This window comes from Pungitius pungitius, chromosome 15 (genome assembly GCF_949316345.1).
Source record: "Pungitius pungitius chromosome 15, fPunPun2.1, whole genome shotgun sequence".
Classification (NCBI taxonomy): Eukaryota; Metazoa; Chordata; class Actinopteri; order Perciformes; family Gasterosteidae; genus Pungitius; species Pungitius pungitius.
Window position 1 is genome coordinate 15574388 of NC_084914.1, and position 25627 is coordinate 15600014.

A 25627-nucleotide genomic window follows, 5' to 3' on the forward strand; every position below is an offset into this window, starting at 1 on the left:
AAAGCTGAAAAAGTTGAAGAAGTTTTGAGAGGATTTGAAAATTTAATCCATTGGAAACCATGTTAAAAAGGTTGATGATTTTAATTTATATTAATTCAATTATAAGAGCTAGAAAGCTGAAAAGTCATAGCACCCCTCCACTGAATGAGCTGAACATTTTAATATTTGAACGGTTTAAATAGCTGAAAGTGTGAAGGAGTTGAAAGGGCGCGGAAAAAATATAATAATAAAAATAATAAGTTGAATAAAGATTCGAAGAACAATACTTGGAATGCTTAATGCATTCCAACTAATGAAAAAAACATATTTTTCCCATCCAGGCGTTGCCAAGTGTGGACGAGTCTGAAGGTTCATCTTCTACTGGTGATGAGGAGGGGCCTGAAGGTATCAAATTTTATCTTTATTTTAAACATTTTTATGGTGCATTCAAGTCTACTTAATTATCATGCTTATTTCTTTTCATTCTGATCAATTGTGTCAATAAATGACCAAATTTGTTACCACTTCTTTTGCCCTTGTTATAGATAAAGAAGAAAACATCTCATAAGCGACACAACCAAAGATTCATCGCAGGTAAGTGTGTTGCGTCCATCCTCTATTTTCCACATTTCCACTGGCTGCAATGGAAATGTGGGCGCATATTCATCACGTTTCCATTGTTTTTTTGCCAGTGGCTAGGCAGGGAGCACAAATTTGCCAAATTTGCTTCGCAATGGCTGTGCAGAATGCACAGTGCAGTCTGTTGCTGTCGAGTAACTTTGTTTCTTGTTTTCCAACAGTGGTTTCAGCCATTCTATGAGCACCTTCGCCACGGATGCATTCAACCCGGTCATCGTTAACGGTCACGTTGCCGAACGAATCCGCATGCTGATGTGTTTGTGCACCACACCCACGGACGTGATCCCATCATAGTTAACTCTGCATGTCACCTTTACTCGCTGCAGCCACAAGGTGACGATGGGTTCACAGCACTGTTTCCCCCCATCGAAGAAGCAGCGGATGGTATTTCTTCCACCAGCACACTACCCAATCTGTAAGCCATCGACCAGTATGGTGAACAGGCACATCGCCATGGAGGGGTGGACGACAAACTTCCCCACTGTAGACGAGATGTTGAAGCTGTGGAAGCCAACCTCTGCTCAAGCTTGGTAAGGACAACGTTATTTCAATCCGGAGAGACTTGAAGTTTGAACACTGCTTTATTATAACATGCATGAATATTGTTATGGCACTGAGTTTGGGGCTTGGACTCCATCCTGCCGTAGGAAAGCACAGGGGCCGGGATGCTGAGCCGAGCTATATCCCCCCCTTTGGGAGTCCAGACACTGGTGGTGGTGGTAGAGAATGAGTTGCTCCAATTTCCTGATGTGCCAGGTTCTGCCGGAGATTGGAGGTGTCAGGGGTGGTGGTGGGATGCCTTTGGTGCGCGCTGAAATGACAACTGACGGAAAAGGGAGAACAGTCTTTTAACGTTCGCCAGCACTGATGCAATTGGTTTGCGATTACGTCACCCACGTCTGGCATTACCCGACCCGCCCCTAATCAGCTGGCGGTGAGGATGTCAGCCGGGGATGGCAAAGCCTGTCCAGTCTTCCTGACTGAATTTTCGCCTAAGCTTCATTTCAATCCGGAGAGACTTGAAGTTTGAACACTGCTTTATTATAACATGCATGAATATTGTTATGGCACTGAGTTTGGGGCTTGGACTCCATCCTGCCGTAGGAAAGCACAGGGGCCGGGATGCTGAGCCGAGCTATATCCCCCAAAACAGGTTTATTTTATGCAGAATAAAATACATACTTACGGCCAGTGAGGGGTCCTAGCTGGACTTCATGTGGAGCTGGAGAGACAGGGGTTAGCGTGGTGCGGGAACACAACGTGGGTTATGGAGAGTCAAGCATCGATAGCGGCCACAGGTAGCAAGGAAAGGACCGATGACGATCTTGTTGCAACACAGACAAGGACACGGGGGCAAGGGGCGCCGCAGGACATAGCGAGGGCCTAGCTGGGCCACAGTAAGGCATGGGGGATTTCAACAGATCCCGAAATAAAGAGAGGGTCTGCTAGACCAAAGGACGGTATAGGTAGGGGTCGAGACGGACCCATGACAAGGACAGTGTGTGGGAATGTAAGCCCGCAGACAAGATAGATGTGGTCATGTTAGACGCAGAACAGGACAGTCGGGGTCAAGGGTGACCGCAGAATAGACATAGTTGCGGAGGGCCCCTCGCAGAACAACTTGACCGGGTTCGCTCAGACCGGGAAACAGATGGTCACATGGTATCCCTGCCTGATCCTGTAAGCCCGCTAAACAGCCCTGCGTCGCTTGACGGGTCCAGCTTGGACCGGCCCTGCTCAAACGGGCCATTAGCCCTAATCTGTTGTGACCTGGTCGCGGGACCGCTAAACAGAAAGGTAGTCAGTTTGACTGGCCTCGTGAGACCGCGAAGAAGAAATTTAGTCAGCTTGACTGGTCCCGGGAGACCGCGAAACAGAGTGTTGTCGGCTTGACAGGTCCTTCGGACATCTTTTGGGTAAATTGATGTGGTCCCGTTAGACCCGGAAACAGATACGTTAAGCCAGGTAACGTTAAACCTAGGAAACACAGACACGTTAAGCCAGGTCACGTTCACCTAGGACAGCGCTCTTGGGTCCGCGGCTACGGGAACAAGGAAAGTCCCCAGCCTGGCCGGACTATGACACCACCACCACCAGTTATATGCATGCTTACCGGATAGGTTAGGGCTTCAAAGCTCTTTGCTGTGCCAGTATGGTGGTCAGGTCGGGGCGAATGTATGCCGTTACAGCGGAGGAGGACCACCTTCCCATTTGCTGCAGGGTGGTCACCGGAATGCCTTGGTTTGCGGCTGAAGTGGCAGCCCCTATTCTAAAAGAATGTCCCGAGTAGTGCTGCGGGGATAGGTGGCTTCTATTGAGTACAATGTCCAAGTGATGGCAAAACCAGGTTCGGGATAGCGGAGCATGGCAGGGTGTGAGGAATAGCGGAGCCGACGGCCCGCTAGTAGGTTTCACACGGAGGTACCCAAGCATGGCTTTAAATGGACAAAAGTCAGACTCCGTCCGCGCCACAATCACCGAGCAAGCGCCTCCTCGCTTGGAGTGTTTAAGCAGCAGTTTATAATGGGTCGGATAGAAGGTCATATCTTGAGCCGTGAGGTCGTAATTAGGGCGAAAGCCTTTGCCGGACGTGGTGAATTCGCTACATCTGAGGAAGGCATAGAAGGCTAGCGAAAAGACTGCCTCTAATAAGGTATCGCTATAGTGACCAAATACCCCCTCCCGGAGTTTGCGCAGCATCCGGTGAAGTATGGGCAGGGTGATAGGATGCCGAGTGTCGGGAATTTGTGGTAACCCTAGCGATATGCCTTTCAGTAGTAGCTTGATGCTAATGTGAGCGAACAGGCTTGGAAACTCTGGGTCAGAACACCTGATGTTGAACTGAATGCCGGCCAGCAGGCTACGGATATAAGGAGGTTTGAAATGCCGCACATCGGTACAGTAGCAGATGAACGCACACACAGTTTTAATGGACACGGGTTGAACCGGCACGCTAACGGACAGGCAAAACGCGGCAAAAGTGCGCCACGCAAAATCATATGCTTTTATAGTTGACCGTGCTAGGCCTCTCCTCATATAATACCGGGCGGCCTCCAGGTAGGGTGCTAACTGACCTGTACCTATGAAAGCATCAAGGTGTGACACTCTGGGACGGTTACGGGCACGGCGTGGGCCTCTGGGCAAAGCTTCTGGAAAGTCTGTAAATCAAAGCGGGAAAGTGAATCAGCCAGTTTGTTATGCTGTCCAGGCACGTGCCGGGCAGTGATGATGAAGTTGTTGGTGACCGCGGACCACGTGATGCCTCTCATAAATGGCATGATATCTCGGGCCGAGGAGCGGCCTCTGTTGATAATGTCCACCACCGCCTGGTTGTCGCACCGGATGGAGATGCGTTTGCGTGTCCAGTGACGTCCCCAAATGGAACAGGCTACTGCCACTGGGTAGATCTCGTATAGTGCTATTGAGGTCTCGAAGCTGGAAAAAACGGCTGGCCAGTGGCCGGCGAACCACTGGCCTTGATAGAACCCCCCAAACCCGGCAGACAGCGCGGCATCTGTAAATAACTGCATTGAATCTGTCGACTCCACGATGTCGTTGTAGAAGAAGGTCACGCCATTCCAGTGCTCGAGCAGACGAGACCAGAACCGTAGGTCGGACCGGCAACCGTCGTCTAACAAAATGTGCTCGTGCAGCCTGGGTACCGAGGCCGCCAAGTCCAGCAAGCGTGAGACAAACGAGCGCCCTTGCGGAAGCACGCGCATGGCGAAGTTGAGATGGCCTAGGAGGGAGAGTAGCTGCTGCTTGCTTATGGTGCCCGCGCCGCAGCACAACTTGGTAAACTCGCGAATGCGTAGCAACTTTGCCATGGGAAGGGATGCTTTCATTTCGTTTGTGTCTAACGTAATGCCCAGAAATTCAAGACGTGTCTCTGGCCCCATTGTTTTCCCCTCTGACAGTGGAACGCCCAGTGCCCGAAAGCACTGTTCCACCCCCCGTAGCGAGGAGCCGGACTTCTCTTGCGGGGAATCGATCACCAGAAAGTCATCCAATAGGTGCAGTACTGACGGGATTCTGGCCCTGTTCAGCAAGATCCAGCAGAGCGCTTCGGACACTTTGTTGAAAATGCACGGGCTGCTCCTGCACCCAAATGTCAACCGCACTGCGAAGTAGAATTTCGCCTCCCACCGGATCCCGAAGAGATGCCATTGCCCCGGGTGTATTGGCACAATTTTAAAGGCATCTTTTATATCCACCTTTGAAAGCCACGCACCTTGCCCCGCCAGTTTAATCAAGCTGATGGCATTGTCAACTGACGCGTAATGGAGGGAGAACAGCTCCGGGGGAATTAGACTGTTGATGCTCGGAATAACGCTAGAATGCGGGGCGGACAGATCGAATATTAGCCTTCTCTTCCCTGAATATTTCCCCGTAGCAATGCCTACTGGACTAGTCCGAAATATAGCAAAAGGTGCCGCCTTAAAGGGGCCGATGATGTACTTCCTCCTTACCTCCTCTTTGATTAGGTTGGCAACGGTCTCTGGGTCTTCTATAGCAGATTGGAGGTTCTTCGCTATGTACGTCTCGGAAGGCTCCGCAAGGACGCCTACGTGAAACCCCTGTGATAGGCCTGTAAGTAGGTGATTAACGAACCCCCGGTCGGGGTGGAAAGCTAGTTCTTTTGCCAGGGCCTCAATGTTAATTGGTGTCGAGGGATGTATTTTCAGAAGGTTTTTGAACAACGTGCCCCCCCCCTCCGTGGGATCCTGACGGAGCGTCGCGGGCAGACTGACCGTGGATGCGCCTCCTTGCACGAGCTGCAGATATGAAGATAGCGGCAGTTTTTGTACGTACAGACCTGCTCATTGAAACTGAGACATACCGGAGTGTAATCTATTGTTGGGACCTCGTGCCTCCTGCTCACCTGCTGCCGCTGGGCGACGGGCTGCTGTGGTTGGGTGATGTGCTCGTGGGATGCTGCCTGGAATGCCGCCGACGGGCAAAGTGCCGCTAGGTGACCCGTACGGCCGCACGAACCGCATGCCAGTGGTTGCATACCACCGGCGACCATGAGCAGTAGCTCCATGTCCATTACGGACCAAGCTAGCCGGATATTGTACTGCCTAATGAACAAGGCTGCCTTTCTAGAAAAGGCTTTGTGGTACCGGTAGAAAACATGTCCGCCGTAATTGATGCTGAGATCACCAATTAGTGCCATGTATGTGTCAAACTCCTGCCTACGGTCAGGAAAAACGGCGCAAATAACGTCCCGATAAATCCCAAATGCTACGAGGAATTGTCCTATCGACAGCTCCCTGTTCAAGCGTGGGTCTGCCGCTTTAAATACCGCTGAAACATTAGCCCCCGATGTTACACTGACGTCGCACTCTGGGGATGGGAGGATGATGGACACAAGATTGATATCTTCGCCTCGTAAAATTTTCACCCGAAGACGCGTCGACATGTTTGCTGCCTGGGAAATGTAGGTCCTACCCTGCGTCTGATCCGGTACTGCCGATGCCAACGAGTGCTGCGCCGTTTCCCCTTGTGCTGACGTGGAAGGCTGATTACCCATGCCGGATGCGGGTCCCCTGGACTCATGGATGTCTGCGCTGAGTGTGTTGACCGGACTGGGCTGCCTATTGCTTAGGTGCTGCAGTCGAGCCTCGATGGTGCCCATGGTGTTGACCAGTGTTTGTAAGGTGGCGATTACCGCGTTGTTGGACACTACCGTGTCGTCCGAACCTGACGTGCCCGCCGTGGCTGCCGGAGCCTTAGCCCGGGTTGTAGTATTCCCCCGCTTCGCCTGCGTCGCTTCTTTCGGTCCCGACTTCCGGGTTCGCTTCCGCCCTGGCGCGGGCGGTGGGGAGGAATCGATACGCTCTTCGCCCGCTGTGAGCTTCACCAAGTCCCGCAGCTGCGAGAGAGGGAGCCCCGGTGCTGGAACAACGCCTCGTTCCTGAAGTTGGGTGAGGATGATTACTCGCTCATCCGTTGCGGAGCCGCTGCGCCCCGTAAGGCGAGCGCTCTTACGCCGGCCGCTAGCTGGGCTGCTCGCCGGCTGTGGTTCTGGAGACTCGCGTCTCCGGAAAGGATCGCTGTCCGAATCGGACATTCTCTCGTCGTCAAAATCGCTGCTTTCTCCTAGGACTATTATGCCTTTGGTGCGCGCTGAAATGACAACTGACGGAAAAGGGAGAACAGTCTTTTAACGTTCGCCAGCACTGATGCAATTGGTTTGCGATTACGTCACCCACGTCTGGCATTACCCGACCCGCCCCTAATCAGCTGGCGGTGAGGATGTCAGCCGGGGATGGCTAAGCCTGTCCAGTCTTCCTGACTGAATTTTCGCCTAAGCTTCATTTATATATATATATATAGCCGCAATTCAAACCACCAACTTTGCAGCTCTCGGTGCATCACACTACATATACACAAATATATATATACATCTCCATGTCAAGGTGAAGAATGCCACCTGTTTGTAATACTAATAACATCTAATGATAATAACAATTTTGGAGTGCCACTGGCCATCTGCCATGGAAATTATATTGAAAGGTTTTCAAATTGTTTTAAACAGTCTATATTTAGAAATAACTGAACATTTTGTGTTCTCAAATCACAGCAGCTGAGGGAAATGTGAAGATGGAGGCCACGACTGACCAGGCTTCCTACATGTTGTTTTTTTAAAACGGGGATAAGCACCTCTGCATCGATGCCCAAGCCCCTCGGTGCAAGTGCCATCCCGACACAGAGACAGTGGGGCGGTTAACGCAGCTGACGTCATCTTCTTCAAGGTCCGCAAAAACATTGAGGTGAACGAGGAACTTAAGTTTGACTATGGGGTCAGACTGAGGTCTTTCAGGGGAGAGGGCCTGTCACTGCTGTGGTTGGATGAGTGAGCGGCTCATCCTTGCAGTCCCCATTGCAGCCACAGCCTCGGACGAGGACACACGTCAACACAAGGGATTTTGTCTGCACTTTTTTCCCCCCTCTTTTTTGTTATTTCATTTATTTACTGTATATGTGTTTGGGTTTTTTTTCTTCCAATTGTTGCCGATTGTTTGGTGTCATATTGTGGCAATAATCGGCTTTGATTCTACAGACTGCATTGGTCCGCGTGTTCACTGACTGAGCAAGAGCTTGTAATGTTGTCCGATGTCACCTTTCCCTATTTCCTCGTTCATATCTTAGTTCCCCTACAAAGTGCAGTGTGAAAAAACAATAGAAACAATGATCACCCAATTCAACTGCAGCCAGGAGAAGGGCAAAAACATAGACAATGTTTCTTATGTAGTTTCTTTATGTCTCCCATGCGTCCCTTGGTCTGTGTAGGTACACGTTTGTAACAGCAGGTGGCAGAGTTGTCCCAATTTCTGGTGGATTTAAATCAAACCTTGTCATGCGTACTCAATGTCCACCAACCCACCAGAATGTGTACTACTCGCCTCTGTGCACGTTATATTTTTTTTATTATGTCAGCAATTTACAATGCCTCCCTTTCCTGAACAGCATCAATTGTGGTTGATGGTTTAGTAATAACAATGTCCTTACTTGTTCCCCGTACGTGCAACATGTCAATCATTACGTCACTGGTTCGGGCTGTGTACTTTTCTCTCGCATGGCAGTAAGTTTGGCACGCCCATTTTGGTTATGTGACGTGCGCTTTTCGGTGGCTTTTTTTCCAACAAGAGGTGACTAAAGCCGGAGTGTCCCCATTCAGGTAAGAAGTCAGGAATGAGCATTTATCATTTGAAATTATTTACAATGATTAACTGAGACACCTTGAACTGGTACAAAACAACTGCGAGGGTTAACATGAACACTAAAACGGCTCCTTGAGTGAAATAACAGTCAGTGGGAGGAGCTGTCAGGTGGAATTGACTCGAGAGTGTTCTACCGGATGGTCCAGCAGACTTCAGGCGCATGGAAGACGAGCTCTTCGACGTGGGAGTGGAAACACCAAAAATCTGCTGGACAAATTCGAAGAGCACAACAGAGTGAGCGATTTTATGCACAAAGACCTGCATGTCCCCATGTACTGCACTACAGTGTCACATCCTCAGGCCTCCCTCAAATACAAAGTGAGCGATTTTATGCACGAAGACCTGCCTGTCCCCATGTACTGCACTACAGTGTCACATCCTCAGGCCTCCCTCGAGTACAGTTTCGACTTTGATGGGGCGGTCTTTGAATTTTGAAGCGGAAAGTACAGACCCTGCTGCGGAAGGGAGCTATAGAACGAGTTCTTCCTCCAGACAGAGACAGAGGCCTAGCCCTCTCACCCCGTACCTTTACGAAGTTCAATTCAATTCAATTCATTTTATTTTGTATAGCCCAAAATAGCTAATTACAAATTTGCCTCAGGGGGCTTTACAGTCTGTACACATGCAACATCCTCTGTCCCGAAACCCTCACATCGGCACAGGAAAAACTCCCCAAAATATGAAAAAACCCTTCAATGGGGAAAAAAAGGCAAGAAACCTTAGGGAGAACATCAGAGGAGGGATCCCTCTCCCGGGATGGACAGACTGCAATGGATGTCATGTGTACAGAATCAACAATGTAAAAAATGTACAATACATTCAATTCCTCTAACAGAAATGATACAAGTAATTGCAAGTAGCAGAACAAGTGTACGGCAGGACCACTGCAGGGACAACCACCATCAGATAGAACCACCATCCACAGAGGCTTCTGTGGGGATGGAGAGCTTTCTGCTGAAAGATGTTGGTTTATGATGACAGTAATATGAATCATATTTAAAGTAGGGCCGGGACTCGATTAAAAATATTAATCTAATTAATTAGAGGTTTGTAATTAATTAATCGAAATTAATCGCATATATTATACATACAAATACATGACCTGAAAACAGTGAGAAGGTTTTTTTTTCACATGGATTTTTATTTTTATTCAACCAATTCCAGTGTAGCAATAGCATATTTAGAAATATAGTACTTTCAGAAATTCAGGTAGCCTATAGGTAAGTAGACCTTCTGTAAACTATCTTTTTTTAAGTAGACCAATACTTTCAAGTACATTCAGAACATTGGTTATTTTTTCAGACGTGGTCTTAGTTACCCTGGTCCTTAAACCAGTCATCTGGTGCAGGGTGGGTTGGGTGTGGGTCCTTGTACCCGGAGTGGGGCTAACGTCCACGCTAGCTGCTAATTGTTTTTTTTTTCACAAAAGAGGAGCAAGTGTGTGGATGCAGCTCTGGCACCATTGCGTCTCCATGGCATCCGCATTTTGAACTACATAGACGACTGGTTGATTTTAACGCCAATCCGAGCGGCTAGCGGCCCAACATCGAGATGTTGTGCTCTGTTGGGTTCTGAAGGCCGAAGGGGAGACCACCTTCCCTTTGTTCTCGTCCAGGCAGGATACGGTGAATTAAAAGTCGACTAGCTCGGGTTTTAAAAATCAAAAAGTATTTAATAACTAAACAAAGAGTAAGGCCTACAATTACAAAGTGAAATACAATGTGAATAGTAATATATTTCGCGAAATAGAGAATTCTCCGACCAAGTCAAAGGCGACTTATCAAAGCTGCTGCCGGAAAAATCTAACTGTTCTCCTCCCGGTTTGATGAATTGAAGCTCCCGGGGGGGTGGTCTACTGGGTGTATTTGAATGTCATTGGCTCCTTCAATGTATCTCCTCCTGGTTCAGCCTTTTCACATCAAGGTGTGAACAGCCATGTGTGACTCTGGAACCCCCTATCTGTCTCTTCTCTCCCTCACAGTCCAATGCATTCTATGTAAAAACATTCTGGCTTTATGCCTCAAAGAGTGAATATAACATCATATACATAGTCTGTCTTCATCTTATAACTAGTACACTTCAATTACAACACAACATATATAAGATCACAGTACTTATTGGTTCATCACAGTTTATCTGGTGCAACACATTGCCTCATTCGGCTGTCTTGCATCCAATTGCTTAACTAATACCTGACAGGAGAAAAATCTCCTACAAAAACCCTCTCAGGGGAAAGATAGGAGAAATCCATAAAGGACGGCCATTAGCTTCCGTCCCCAGGTTTTAACATTACATCATGACAGGATGTTAATGTGTACAGTATTTATATGATTTACATGACTATAAATTGTTATTGACTATAATACATTCACTTCATTTAACATCCAAATGTAATATCTGCTATCGAACATCACACAAACTACAATTCTACACTAAACATTGTTACATGTAATCTACTTCCCACCGCTAGGTGTGCACTTCTACTTAAATCCCTAACAGCTCACCCACATCAGGTCTGGGGCTGAGACTCAACGCCAGGAAAAGTGTGCTGTCCCCAGTGCAGAGGACCACCTTCCTGGGCGTGATTTGGGACTCGACCACGATGCGGGCACATCTGTCTCCCGCTCGAGTAGTTTCGATCCTCTCTGCAGTCAAGCAGGCCAAGCTAGGCCAGCCACTCACTGTGAAACAGTTTCAGAGACTTAGGTCTCCTGGCAGCGGCATCCAACGTGATCCCTTGCGGCCTGTTACCTGGGAAACCAGCGCCGTTTGATCAAGGTCACTCGGCGTTGCCTGCGGGCCCTGGCCATATGGAGGGACCCTTGGTTTTTATCCCAAGGGCCTGTCTTAGGAGCGATCTGTCACCGAGTCACTCTCACGACAGACGCTTCCCTCACGGGCTGTGGTGCGATCATGAGTGGTCACTCAGCCTCGGGGCTGTGGCAACATCATATCCAGTCCTGGCACATAAACCAGCTGGAGATGTTGGCAGTGTTTCAGGCGCTGCAACCGCCCAGCCTTGACGAACCAGCATGTTCTAGTCCGGTCAGACAACATATCGGTGGTTTCGTACATCAACCATCAGGGGGACCTGCGTTCACGGCCGCTTTACAAGCTAGCCCGCCAGATCCTCCTGTGGTCCCTCAGGAAACTCCGCTCGCTGAGAGCGGTTTATATCCCAGGGTACTTAAACCAGGGGGCAGACGCCCTGTCGAGGGGACTGGAGACTCCATCCCGAGGTGGTGGAGCTCCTTTTGGGACACTTCGGCCGCGCCGAGGTGGACCTATTTGCCTCCAGAGAGACGTCCCATTGTCCTCTGTGGTTCTCCCTCACGCATCCCGCCTCACTTGGGATGGATGCGATGGTGCAGGCGTGGCCAACCGCTTTTCCCCCGGTTGCTCTGCTCCCAGGGGTCTGGAGAGGGTCCGTCAGGACGGCGTCAGCCTGTTGTTAGTAGCCCAGTTCTGGCCGGCCCAAGTATGGTTCGAGGACCTTATGTCGCTCCTCGCAGGTCCTCCGTTGGAGGTTCCCATCAGGGCGGACCTGGTGTCTCAGGCGTCGGGGTACATCGTTCACCCCCGCCCCGAGGTATGGAACTATGGGCGTGGCCCTTGAGGGGACCCGGCTCTTAGAATCCGGTCTCTCGACCGAGGTCACGGAGACCATCCTCCACTCCAGAATCCCGCTACAACGAAGGCATGTGCCGGTAGGTGGAGGCTTTTTGCCACTTGGTGTGGGGAACGACAGCTAGACCCAGTTAACTGCCCAGTTGGTTCAGTACTGGAGATCCTTCAGGAACGTTTCTCCACAGGTGTATCCCCGTCTACTATCAAGGTATATGTGGCGACCCTGTCGTCAACTCATGCCCCACTAGATGGGCGTTCTCTGGGGAGACACCCACTGGTATCCCGCTTCCTTCAAGGCACCCTGAGGCTGATGCCAGCAGCCAGCACTAGAGTTCCGTCCTGGGACCTGGCCATCGTACTAGAGGGTCTCTCCGGTGCTCCTTTCAAGCCCATTGCAGAGGTCGCAGTGAAGTATGTGGCTCTTAAGACCCTCTTCCTGCTTGCTATTTCTTCCCTAAAAAAAAATTGGAGATATGCAAGCCCTCTCGGTGGCCCCTTCGTGCTAGGAATTTGCACCCGGCATGGTGAAGGCGTTCTTACTACCTTCCCCCGGCTATATTCCTATGGCCTCGTCCACTACGGTCGGGCCTATTGTGCTGCAGGCGTTCTGTCTTCCTCCATTTCTCACCTCGGACCAGGCGAAGCTCAACCTCCTCTGCCCAGTTAGGGCCTTGTGTAGACTCTCCGAACAGCTGTTTGTGTGCTTCAGACCACCCAATACTGGGGGCCAGGTGTCTAAGCAGAGGATGAGGTGGTTGAGGCCACCACACTTGCTTATGACTCGGCCGGCCAGCCCGCACCTTTGGCTGTCCGGGCCCATTCTACCAGGGGTATGGCGGCTTCTAAAGCCCTTTTGTCGGGAAAACTATCGCTGCACGACATTTGTATGGCGGCAGGCTGGTCCTCTCCCCACACGTTCGTGAGGTTTTATCGTCTAGACCTTAACTCCACACCTGGAGCGCAGGTGCTCTCGTCAGAATGTGCGCCCTGACTTCACACTACGGTCACTGGCTCATATGGCGGAGTGGGTATTGGCACAGCGTTTTCACGCGGCTCAAGTTCCCTGAGAGGGAACATCTCCGGTTACGAATGTAACCGTAGTTCTCTGAAGGGAACGAGACGCTGCGTGTCGTTGCCATACTCCCGGCTTGCCCGTGGCACTTGATTCGGCCTTTCAGAGATGAATGGTCCTGCCTTTCGGGTTACTTTATAGCGTCCTGGTCGTGGCGTCGCCCGCCTATGACGTACCAGCTCGCCATTGGTTAGATTTCACACGTGCTTCATGACGCGGTCACGCAGAGGCGTTCCCTTCAGGGAACTAAGGTTATATTCGTAACCGGAGACGTTTTCCGCCCTTTTCGCGCAGGTCATGATGTATCCAGTGCTTAATTTGTAAATCACAAGATGTACGTGTGACAGCGCAGGTACGACGAGCACAGGTCCCGGAATGTACAAAAAACAACGCTTAAAATAGCACACACCTGCACTTACAATGCAGTGGGACTTAATTAAAGCTACACTGCAGTGGCATCTTGAGCAAAGGCGACTTCTGTGTCCAGCTGAGAAAACGAACGGAACACACACACAAACACACACATTGTTAAATTGAAGGCAAATTCAAGGGACCCCACAGCTTCTTTACGCACAAGCTGCGCTGTGAGCTTTTGGAGGTTTTGGACAGAAGGATTATTCTAAACCGCAGCAGTAACCGACACAAAGTAAGCACAAACATGCATAGAAAAATGTGATGATGTGATTGAAGGCAGCGAAAGCCCCAACAGTGTCCAGCAGCATTTGATGACCCTCATATAGTCCTCTCCTCTCCCTCTTTGGGCTCCACTGCGCACCGGAGCGCGTCAAAGCGCAGATCCACAGCTCATCACGGCTGGGGTGTGGGACCCCCCTCCTATCTACAGAACCGTTCATGTTCTTCAATATTCTATTCATGTTCAGAAGAACCCATTGAAGTTAAATAAGTGTTAGTAATGACATTTGAGAAGTTTGAATTTTTTGTGGAATACCTGATGCGGCCCAGCCTCACCAAGATGCTGCCTCCAGCGGCCCCCAGGTCATTTGAGTTTGAGTCAGGATGAGCTGCGTTCGTTATATACTTACCAGCACCGTTCCCTATAACACCGCCCCCCCCCCCCCCCTCACTACCCAGCAGTGGAGCTAATCATACCCCGTCATCTTTCAGACTATTGGAAAATAAAAAGTACACATATTTTTTTATACTTTGTCTATTTGTGTCTGTACATTTCTCCTTGATTTACCAGGAGTTAATTTCAATTTTATTTATTTTTAGGCTTTTTCTTAACAATGAACATGTTACGACAAATATCTTTAAAGGATGGTTCAAAAACACATACTAACCTCATTTAGACAGTTCGTTATATTCACAGACTCCTTTAATCTATGGATTATTTTAAACTGCTGTTGGGTTTTCAAAATGAATTGTGTAATAGTCACATTATATAGGAGAGAAGGCAGAAATCTCTACGCAAATATGTCGTCAAAACATTCCAGATTGATAAATAATGCCACAATATTTTTTATACCGATTTTGTGGCAAACCGCCCATTTAACAGTGGTTATATCAAAATGGGTTTTCTAAGTATATTCTGACGGTCTGACGTTAACACACTGAAAAACTCTACAAAGACTTGCAACAGAACAAACAACTCAGAGGATTCTTCGATGGTCCGTTTATATATTTTTGGAACAGTTGCAATCAGTTTGAGGCAATAGAAAGTTTCACAAGTCTCTTTTCAAAATACGTTTTGTCTAGCAACAAAAAAGTTACTGACATTATACAGTACCTCCACACGGGTCTCATTGTCAGGGTTTACTGCCCAAGGATCACAGGGACCTACATAACGTTGTGCGTTTCCTGATGCTCATTAACAAAAACAGTATGCCTGTTCTTCATCCAGCGCCTTTATGGGGACAGTTCCATTATGAGTCATTTTTCCAAGCTGCAGACCATGACCTCTAAACAGGACTTCTAAACAGCAGTGGGTCGGGAGAACCAGGGTCTGTTGTCACGATTTGTCACGTAAAAATAAAAGAAAGTCACCATTTAGTTTCAGATTTACTAACAAAAACTCATGCATTCATTGGTGCGATTGTTCAGCTATGAAGCATTATGAGACCAATTAATCAGAAAGGTTTTTTTCCATGCATGAGAAATACAATAATCCAACCTGGGATTCTTCTCTGTATTGCTGCAGATGATTATTAGTTTGAAATGAATACATGAATGAGAACAAAAGTTTCTGTGCACGGTTAAAAATACAGACCTGTTGGAAATACTTCCTATGGATGTAGCACCTTTTTATTTTGGACTGCTTTTGTGACAGCGTGGATCCCTGGGCCCTGGTCTACTCTATTCCACATAGCAACAACATTAATACACAAAGTTGACAATTTAGTGTGTTGACCCTCAAAAAAAGTGTGAACAAAATTTCTACATATAGCTGTTTTTTTTCTTTTACAAGTATTTTTTTCCCATAATGTTGCTGCTATAAGTGACATCCACGTCTGCACATAAAAAGTATATATTTATATAATATATATCCGTACTGTTTTGTACGTACTCCGTTTTGTCTACCACAAAGTTAGAATTGTCAACCATCTCCCAGTAAAAGACTTTTTTTTTGGACTTCAAACATTGATTATTTTACAACACGGAAATCCACTAATTTTGTACAACTTTGGAGGAAGCGTTGTTCCACCTGGTCACAGTCCTTCCGTGATTATCTTTTGTAGTTTTTTTTGTTGGTTTTGTTTTATGATTACTCCCCAGTCCCAGTGAAGTTAAGACGTTTTCATCCCAGTAAAATACAGTATAGAAAAAACAAAGCATTTACAAACTGGCATCACTAGAACCGCAAAGATGTTAGGCTGAGAGCTTCAGCTGAACTTGGACCCTTTAACACACCGCTACCCCCCACCCCCTGCATTCATCAGCTGAGAGGAAGTAACCCTAGTTTGGCACCGTTATTTATACAATGAGCACAGTAAAATCAAATGGAACTCAAATGAGGAGCTCATGGGAACAAAAAGGGAATATAGGTGTTAATGTGGACCAACCCCCCCAAAAAATGCTGTAAAAAAAAAAAAGATAATTTTGTCACGGAAAAGCTGCTCAATTATTTGAGACGGCCATTCTGCAGGGCAGTAAAAAAAGCACCATGACCTACCAAAAGTGATGCTTTAAATATATAAAAATCGTATTTCAAGAACAGCAATGCGTTGACAACCATCTGCGGCTGTAATATGAGTTTTGAAAGAGTGCAGGAATTGTGTGTGTTTAAAGTGGAGGATAGTTAGTGAGAGGAAGTGTGGTTGACCCAATGGCAAAAAAGGCCTGACATGACACAAAAAATAGCGCAATGTACAGTACACAATGAATCTCGGTAAATGTACAGTGTACATCAAATACTATACAACCAGAATCAACAAATAAAAAAGTAGAAACACAACAAAAACAAAAAAAAATGTTACAAATGGCCAGAGGTCCCACTGGAGCCATAGAAAGAAACAAAGGTTTGTGTGACAGACGTCCTACAAGTCCTACAGTTCTGCTTCTTGTGCTTCACATTACTAAAAGCCATGTTTCTATACTACATATATACAAGTGTGTCTCCTGGGTATTCTCATGCTTTCCATTTCACAATCCAATAAAAACCTTTTCCACTCTTGAGTCAACTGATTCATTTTTCATTGTCCTTCATCTCAATTCATTCTTTCATCCCTCTCACCATGTTCTCTATTGTCACGTCCTTCCCTCCTACGTTCTGAATCTGGAAGCCTTTGGGTGCAGGAGATCTTTCCATTTTGCTGAACTTTCTTGCAGTAGTTGATGGCAAACTAAACACGGAAAGAAAACATATCTTTCATTTTTGGTGGTGGTGTGCATGCACATGCATGGCCGCTCCTCCTTTTGCTCCCGATCCTCCCTTGTCCTCTTCCCTCTCAAATGCCTCTGAGAGGAGTGAAAGGTCGTAAGATGTTCTCCTGCACTGCATCCTCCCCCTGTGTCTCTTCCTGCTATCTATGATGCTACTCAGGAACAACAGGGGAGGAGAGGGAGATAACTTGTCCTCTTATCTTCTCTAATCTTGTTCTTAAACTATCCACTACCCCCTCCATCTAGCCACTCTCTTCTCCACCTCTTCCTCCTACTGAAACTTCCTCGTCCACCCTTAGACCCAGGAGTCTGGTGAGGCTGGATAGTGGCTGGTTTCATAGTTGAGCTCGCTGTAGGGCCGCGAGGCGGAGTAGAAGTCTACATAGTTGCCGGTGGACTTGAGGCCCTGCAGGTGCATGTTGAGGTCACCCTGCGGGGGGCGCCCTCCAGCGTGAACCTGGTTCTCGTAGAAGGCCTGGTCCTCGTAATTGATGCTGTCGGGCAGGGGAGGGTTTTGGAACGGAGGGTAGGGCTCTGAAGGCAGGCCCTGAGAAGAAATCTGTGAACAGAAAAGATTATTATTGAAAGAGAAGCAGGATTACCCATTTCAAAAACCAATATTGGTCAGTGGTCCTAAGTGTCTGATGCTAGCGTAATGCTAATCAAGATGTCAAAACATTGGGTCGCTTATATGGCTAGCCTGTTTTGTTGTTAAGCATAAGTCAAATTGTATGTATTGTATTTCAACTGTTCACAAATGCATTAACTTTTCATATTGCTAGCATAACATTAGCATTGTACGAACCATCAAGTCTTAGGAATTATTTGCATGGGATGCAGCATTGAAGACAACTTGGAAAATACGGGACAAAACCCGTCCAGTATTGATTTAAAACTGGACGCAGTATTTCATGCTCAAATACTGGACAATTCCGTATTTTAAGGAACGGGTGGTAACCTTAGTTACTTGTCTCAGAGCAGAGACAACCCAGAGTTGTGGTGTGGGGTACCTGGTTGTACTTCAGGTCATCAGTGGGTGACACATAGGCACCTCTGTGCAGTGTGGAAGACCCACTGGAGATTTGACCTACAGAAACAGAGAAGATGACGTCAGTTAAACGCCTGCTCTGAAATAATTTATTCAGGTATTACTGTGAAGGCAGAGCAGTGTGAGAAGGCTGTCAGCGTTACCAGCTGGACATGAGGCGTCCTTCATTAAGAATAACAATTAAAATTAAAAACAGGAAAACTTGGAGCTCCCTGTTTCCCCGATGTTGTGGAGCAGAAATGACATAATGAAACACCCAAACCTTATAGTAGACGCTGATTAACTTAAAAGCAGTGCTTTATGTATGATATGGCCGTAAAACCCATCAATTGAATAGTTTGACATTGCTTCTTTGCTGACAGTTAGAGCAGAAAATTGACAACATTTTACTGTCTGTATGGTAAATACTGGATGTAGCTCCTTCAAGAAGGGGATTTTCTTAGTTTAGCACAAACACAGGAAACAGTGAGTCCATCTATCTCCCCATGTAATGAAATCCTTGTCTTATGGAAGTTTAAATTAGTGGCTGTGGCTTTAGTATAATTTAAATGAGGGTGAACGTTATGTATACAATATAGACATTCATTAGTTTATGACACTTCCCCACCGCTATGTCTCCTGAATACAATTTTTTTTCATTTCTCTATGTATTAAATAAACAACCCAGATAGAAATAACTAATTAAGTTTCTAAGGCTTACCAATTTTTTCTGTTTCCAGTATATGTGCTAAGCTGAGCTAAACTATCTCCTAGCATCAACTCCGTACTTTTGTCTTAATGTTGCTTTAAATATACTGCACATGTCTCATCGAAATCTGCATGACAACTAAGAGACACTTTTCCCAAAATGTTGAGCTGTTTCTTTTATTCTATAAACATACAAATAGTCTAATTTTTTAGAACATTACACAGTTGAGCAAAAAAAAACATGAGGGGTATGGGAGGATGTGTCAGACATGCAGTGTGGAACTCCTACCCATCATAGCATCTTTTCGTGACGTGTGTTCACCCTTGTTACCATGGTAACTGGCATTGCCGGTCAATTCATAGTCTGCCTTCCTCTCCTTCAGCGCCACCATCTCCCTGGGGGAAGCAGGGGCACTCACTGCTCACAAACACACAAAGAAACAGAGCATAGCTTAGGTCTTCACTCCATCGTGAACACATTATTAATACTCTTTTGGAATTAGAAGGGTGGAGGCTACAACAGAAGGGGCAGCTGCTTGCATCACACTGCAAGTCCCTTGATGGCATGAGCGACATGCACATTTTGAAGCACTTCAACTTTGGTATTTACCTCAACAAAAGTTACAGCACTCTGGTTACGGATTACTTGCAATGTTGAACGAAACCTGACAATTGATTTAGTGCCATAAGGTTGAGTAGCGTTTTAAAAAGGTAATAATCTGGGTTGAATTCATCCCTTACATAGCGTAGATTAGTCGACTAGTTTGGGAGCCTGTAACTTTTCTGTGACACACAGCACAAGCCTGAACTTGTAAGAATAATTTTAAAAATACAGCAGGGCGAAATAAAACATAAAATAAGAAAATGAAGGAGAACTTGCACATTCTGTTTCCCTTTTTTTTCTCCCTCTTCCGCCACAGTGTTTGAGGGTAACCACCTCTTTATGCACGAAGACCTTGAGGCCACAAATAACCGTCTCAGCCTTAGCAATGAAAGTTTTGAACCCATAGACCTGATGGTGATCAGTTGACAGCTCTGCCCCTCTCTTTACCCAAATGTCCAAAACATGCAACTTCAGATCATCATCGATCTTCAGCTTAGGCCACTTTGGTATAATGTACACTTATCAACATCCTTTCGAACATGCTGTTTGTTATGGACAATCCACGAGTATCTGGTGTTAGTATCTCCACACCCGCCTGGTGCCTCACACCCTGGGCCACACAAGAATAGAATGGAGTCCATCCCATATACAGGAGTACGGTTCCTGAGCCAAGGCTGTGCGTACAAGTAAGCCCCACCGGATCTAAAGGTTAGCGCTCCATCTCCCGCACAAGCTGTGGCTCCTTAACCCCCAGAGAGGTGACGTTCCACGTCCCCAGGGCCAGCATCTGCCGCCCGGGTCTGGTCCACCTAGACTGTCGCCACCCATGTAGCGGAGCACCCGACCCCTGGAAAGTCCATATTACTCAAACCCTAATCTGGGGGCAATGCAAGGGAGGCACCCTGCAAAGAGTAATTTGCAGTGGGTCGTTGCATTGGGAAGGTTAAAACGGACAGCGACTTTGGTGCTATGTCTCTTTTGACTAGGCCATAATGGTTGGAAAGATTGATGGAGGACAAAAGGGAGGACAGGAGAGTTGGGTGTGGGTGTATTCACCTGAGCGATTGTTAGGTGAGGTCCTTACGGGAGAGATGGATGGAGTGCGAGAGGAAGAATAAGGTCGCTGTCTGTCTCTCTCTATCGTGGACGAGGAGCCAACAAAGTGGTACTGGGAGTATCCGTCCTGGAGAAGACAAAGAGAAATAACGGATGAGGCGGTGTAAGAAATAATGCAGCTCTAAGCTTTGCGACGGTCTTATTATTACTGTAGACTTTACCTTTTTGTAGAGGCTGCGAAGGTCTCTGTACTGCCACATGCTGTTCAGGACTTGAGAGGCGGCTTTCACAACCTTGGGACTATGTCTAGGAATTCAGCAAAGAGGAAAAAAAGGTATAAAGCTTGACTGTCTTGTTTTGTTTTACTAAGACTTTGCAAAACATAAGAATGAAGAGATGCACATAAAGAAGAGCTAATACGTAAAAATGAAGCATCGAGTGCTGCTTTAAAAGAATAAAGACGGCAAAATATATAATGCCTCCTCAAAGAGGACCCTCCAATTATACTGAGGCCAAATTGATCGCTTGCTGGGTGCTTGATTGATTGGGTGGCCAATAGTCTATTCGGCATCCTCCGAGGTTTGATGCTATTGAATAATGGATGGGGGCTTAAATGGCTCATGCGGCCTTATCATCGGCAGGCATATTAGACATTATTTCTGCGAGACATTTTGTTAATGTTATTGTTTGGGATTCTGTGATCTCGTATCAGGCCCTTGCAGTGATATATGGGACAGATCTTAAAAACATTCTTTGAAGAACAAGAATATTAAAAAGAAATTAATGGTATGTGATATTTGAATTTAAACCTCTGAGTTGGAGTAATAGCACATTTATTTGAGCCTGTACTATATTTTAAATGCAACTTTTTGGACAAGGTTGAAAAAAAGAAATATTTGTTTCCAAATTAATTAAAATGGGAAAGGAAAGCTGACAGCTTTGTTGATACAGACTTTCCTATTCAAAGGATGAAAATCTAGTATTTTCCTCTTTTGGAGGAAGTCTTAATTTTGGAAGTAATCAGTCTTAATAGATATTTTCAAAATATAGAAATATATAGGTGAGGGGGAATATTCAGCTGAGAGCTCGTTTATTGAATTACACTTGGTGTCACAACAAATAAACACAAGGTCCCCACTTGGATTTGGGCTGGGTAACTTTCTTACAGCTCCGCATCTAGCTCCCGCCCCTTGCTTCCTTTCTGTCTCTACTGTCAACAGTTTATCAAAGGCCAAATGACAGAAATATAGGCACTTAGGTGGGCGGGTAAACATATTGTGCCGCACTTTCATTTTGGACCTCATTTCCGGTCGACTGTTTGGACTGTTGACTCGTGGCAAGTTTTAGAGTCCTCAGTCAGCACAGTCGACAGAAAAAACTGTGTCTCTGTGCTGCACAACCTCCCTCTTCCTATCTCCACCACAATCATATCCCAACCTTTTTCTTTTCCCCCGTACCTGTCCACTGGATTCATTTTACGTCAACCTCCTCATCTTCATGCCTAAGCATCTTTTTGTCAAACTGCCAGATTAGCATAATTGTGTTTGCATCCCAAGATCATTGTTTTAAAAACCTGGAGAGAATGTCTGTCTCTGCCCTCTGGGTGGTGAATGCTTAAGTTAGATTTTTTTCACACAATTTAGCTTAAAAACATACAATCGTGGAGCTGGGTTGCAATTTAAATGAAATATGTTTCTGACTCAGGATCAATTCTGAATTAAAATCATTTTTTCAAAAAGAGTCAATAGCAGGAATCACCTGTGGTTCTCGTCTTCACAAGATGTCTTTTTTCACATTTGCTATATTGATTTCAGAAAAAAGGATTCCGTCTGTCTCTGACATCAGTGTGAAACATTCTTTAATGCTGCTGCAGGCCACCCTTTTGCATTACCTCCCCCTCCACCTGACATCATCTTCCCACTCAGCTTACTTGTCCCCTTTGCTGCGGGCAACGCTGATGAGCTTTTCGATGCCGCCGGCGTCCCTCAGGGCCTTGGTGTTCTCCATGTTCTTGGTGATGACCTCGTGCAGTGCACAGCAGATGGCAGTGATGGTGTCGTCGGACATGGTCTTCCCCAACAAGGCGCTGCTGTTAGTGCTTCCTCCGCCCCCACCGCTGGTGTTGTTGTTGTTACTGCCTCCGGGCAAACGGTGCACCAGGTCCCTCATTGCGTACTTACCTGTGGGCACGGTGGGATAGAATGACGGGGTGGGTGGAGTTGAGGTGGAGTCACGTTGGTTTGTAAGTAGACAGGAAACAAGGTGGAAACGGAAATGAAGAGCAATTTGTATCAATCTGTAATGCAGACTTTGACTTTAAATTGTGTGTATTGTGTTTTATTGCAATACTTTTATTGTTAATCATATTAATGACAATGATTATCTCTTGTTTTTGAACAGTCCCTTTGTTGACTCTCTGCCCTTTCGTTTTGCTCACCCAATAAGAACCCAATTAAAGCTACTAGCTGGGAAAATAGGGCCCGGTGATCAGTTGTCCACCTGACGTAACACCAGCTGACTACATATCCCATGGCAGTTCAGTATCTCCATCAGGCAATCCTGTCCACCCCACAGCTTGCCCCTCGTTCCGATGAGTCAGCCTGGGGATGATGGTGGGCGAGGCGCCTCATGATCCACTGACCGTTCATATGCATACGTGGGTTTTGCTGCTGGTGCAAGTAGCATTATACTCTATTTTCTAGATTGATTTTATTGATGTGGGTTTGTAATAATGTATTGTCTTCAAAACAAATTATATTACAAATACATTACAAACAAGTGTTGCATTATGTTTTAAAGTACGTATTTGAACTGTTTATTGGCCGACGGCCTGCATGAGCTAATTATTAGATAAAAAATGCAAATCAAAATAATAAATGTTTCACACATGGTAACCAGCTTATTACAGTAACCAATCAAAAATGGTCCAACCAATCAACAGCTTAATTCAACTACTGAAAAATAATTGCAATATTTTCATAAAATGTATATGTTAAATCAAGTTCATAACATTACATCAATAAAACAACAATTGGCTCACGGCCTGCGCAAACTCTATTAACATCTCCTGCTGCAAACCTCTAAGGCCTGGAACACAGCAAGCCGACGCCGACGAACTAGTGGCGACGTGAGCAGACAGCAGAATCGGCTCACGTCGGCAGCATCTGGGTCCAAAGTTGCCCTGTCACACCAAGCCGATTCTCAACACCCGACGGCCAAGTAGCACGTCCGTTCTGCGCCTGCGTAAGAGGAAATACCTTTCGTACCAGCAGGTGGCAGTATTGGTTCGCTGGCTGAACAGCCAATCAGAATGATCAGAAGGCCCGACTGACCAACAAGCCCCGACGCCGATTCAACATGTCGAATCGGCCGTTACAAAGCCGACGAGGACCAACTTCGGCCGAGATTTAGTCTGCCGACGCACGAAAACTGCCCGACGGCCGACCGTCGGCTTGGTGTGTTCCAGGCTTAAGGACGCAACTACACAATACGTTGCATACGCACAGCAATTTCTTTATGTAATTCAACATAAGTGAGGGCATGACAGCATAGCATATGTTTTCAGAATACAAATCTATTCCCCTTGGAAGCAGGACGTAAGATTGACATTACAGCTTAGCTCAGTGCCTCCAGCATCAGACAGAGCAAGATGAAGGAGGCATCTGTTTGTTGCTATGGGAACCATCAGAAAAGTAGCATTTATTACAGACATCACTTGATCTCCAAAGGGAAATTAAGCATTGAATTCATCAGTCAGAGCAACATCTGCCCAACGGAAACTCGTCTGGTTGAATACAGACAGATACTATAAAGAAATGTCTTTTTAACTATAGACAAAATCCACAAGCCGACAGCCAGTCAGCTATTCAAAGCAGCCATAACCATCGACACAAGTGTCATTTTAACATCTACTTAAAAAAAACGGCTGCTGAACCTGATAACTTAAACAAGTGTCAAATTCATTATTCAAGCAAGAGAGGTATTCTGCAAGTGGGTCAAGATAACCGCACTTGTTTTCAGTGCTATTATCTCCAATTAAGCTGAATAAATAACAATAAGAACATGTTCAACCCTTTTAATACAAATTCTTTGAAATGATTGCATTAACCGATCATGATGGGTCAGCTTCTGTGCTGAGGTGTTACCTCTGTGTGAAGTCACTCTTTGTGTGTACCTTTAATGCTGTCTGTAAATGAACCACTTACCAATGAGCTCCTTGTTCCTGATGTCCAGAGCCATGTTCCTCAGCGCTGTGGCCACGGCACAAACCACCCGGTCGTTGTCTATCCTTAACAACTCAACCAGGATGGGGAGGCCCTTCTCCTTACGCACTGCTGCCCGGATATATACCGACCACTGGGAAGGAAGGAGGGAACTGTTACGGTTAACTGCCGTATGTCATTTATGGATTTGTTGTTATATAACTTATGTATGCTGAGAAAAGAGATTTGATGTGTCCAAAAGCTCATTAACATTAAGTATGATGAGTATTTTTGACAATTCTAGTTTGCGAACCAATGGCATCAGTCAGGTGAAAAGCTTGCGAAAGAGTTTGACGATGCCCATACGCTGTTTGTCTGCAGAAAGTGCTGTCTATCATGTTAACATTTGATAACAATAAAGTTAGAAATTAACAAATATATAGTTTCTTACTCCTTACCGCCTCTTATACTTTCTTAGTTTCTTACTTATCTCATTTTCTGCAAATTGTTGACAATGAACTTGTAATATTTTAATATATTAAATATATATACATATTATTTTTAAGCAACCAGAAGTGACACAAAACAGTGGATCAAAGAACAACTATGACATGTTAGGCGACCAAAATGACATGAATGAGGGACAATGCCTTCGTAGTGACCTTTCAGTCACAATGCAGCCTCACCCTAAGATATACTCCACTTTATGTCTACTTGAGACTAAATGGACCATAATTTACTAAATAAAAAATCATGCTCTATTGAAGAAGAATAAAAACTATTGACTTTGAGACCATCAACTCATGTTCACAACGTTTACAGAATACATCAATTGAGGGGTAGAGTCATTTCTTCAATCTGAATTATTTTTGCAACCACTGAGAATTCAATACACCACCTCAGATGCCATATAACAGTGATATAGGAATAGTCCTTACCTTCCAGCTGCCAGCAGCTAGGTTCTGCAGAGCCCCTGCTGCTCCCTCCAGCGTGTCTGGGTTTGAGCACTCCGACAGTAGTGTGAGGTAGGGCTTGACAATGGTGGGGTGCCATAACATCTGGATGCCCTTTGGGGGCTCAGCCAAGTCTGGGAATGGGCCAACGCCGTCCCACTACAGAAGGCGAGACGTCATTTAGAAAAGAAAA

The 25627-nt window shown here is 46.2% G+C and overlaps 2 protein-coding genes and 1 long non-coding RNA gene across 4 annotated transcripts in view; 1 reads left to right on the top strand and 2 right to left on the bottom strand.

Annotated features, from left to right (window-relative positions):
- The first annotated feature begins 316 nt into the window (after window positions 1–316).
- On the top strand, window positions 317–8425 carry LOC119209609 (uncharacterized). The gene is made up of 4 exons (XR_005119562.2): window positions 317–384; window positions 525–573; window positions 780–1148; window positions 7205–8425. It is a non-coding gene; the product is annotated as an uncharacterized LOC119209609 (long non-coding RNA).
- Window positions 1162–6921, bottom strand: LOC134105355 (uncharacterized). Its single transcript, XM_062557961.1, has 2 exons — window positions 6070–6921; window positions 1162–1441 (listed from the first exon to the last, which is right to left on the bottom strand). Exons 1-2 carry the CDS (start codon window positions 6689–6691, stop codon window positions 1224–1226), a joined length of 840 nt encoding a protein of 279 aa, XP_062413945.1. The 5' UTR covers window positions 6692–6921; the 3' UTR covers window positions 1162–1223.
- A 6237-nt stretch (window positions 8426–14662) lies between the features above and the next one.
- Window positions 14663–25627, bottom strand: part of LOC119209833 (catenin delta-2-like) — a 125165-nt gene continuing 114200 nt past the window's right edge. For both annotated transcript variants that reach the window (XM_037459432.2, XM_037459430.2), the window contains 8 exons: window positions 25420–25593; window positions 24485–24635; window positions 22210–22459; window positions 20501–20585; window positions 20280–20406; window positions 18909–19037; window positions 17895–17971; window positions 14663–17443 (listed from right to left, as the gene is read on the bottom strand). In XM_037459432.2, the coding sequence (XP_037315329.2) occupies window positions 17180–17443; window positions 17895–17971; window positions 18909–19037; window positions 20280–20406; window positions 20501–20585; window positions 22210–22459; window positions 24485–24635; window positions 25420–25593 (1257 nt within the window). In that variant the 3' untranslated portion in view covers window positions 14663–17179. The remainder of the gene's footprint in view (window positions 17444–17894; window positions 17972–18908; window positions 19038–20279; window positions 20407–20500; window positions 20586–22209; window positions 22460–24484; window positions 24636–25419; window positions 25594–25627) is intronic.

Bases quoted from the DNA above. Each gene is read 5' to 3' on its own strand.
- LOC134105355 (XM_062557961.1), bottom strand. From the start codon at position 6,691: ATGTCCGATTCGGACAGCGATCCTTTCCGGAGACGCGAGTCTCCAGAA. The intron at 1,442-6,069 runs GTAGGACCTACA...CTTTTCCGTCAG, and splicing joins AGTACCGGATCAGACGCAGG to TTGTCATTTCAGCGCGCACC.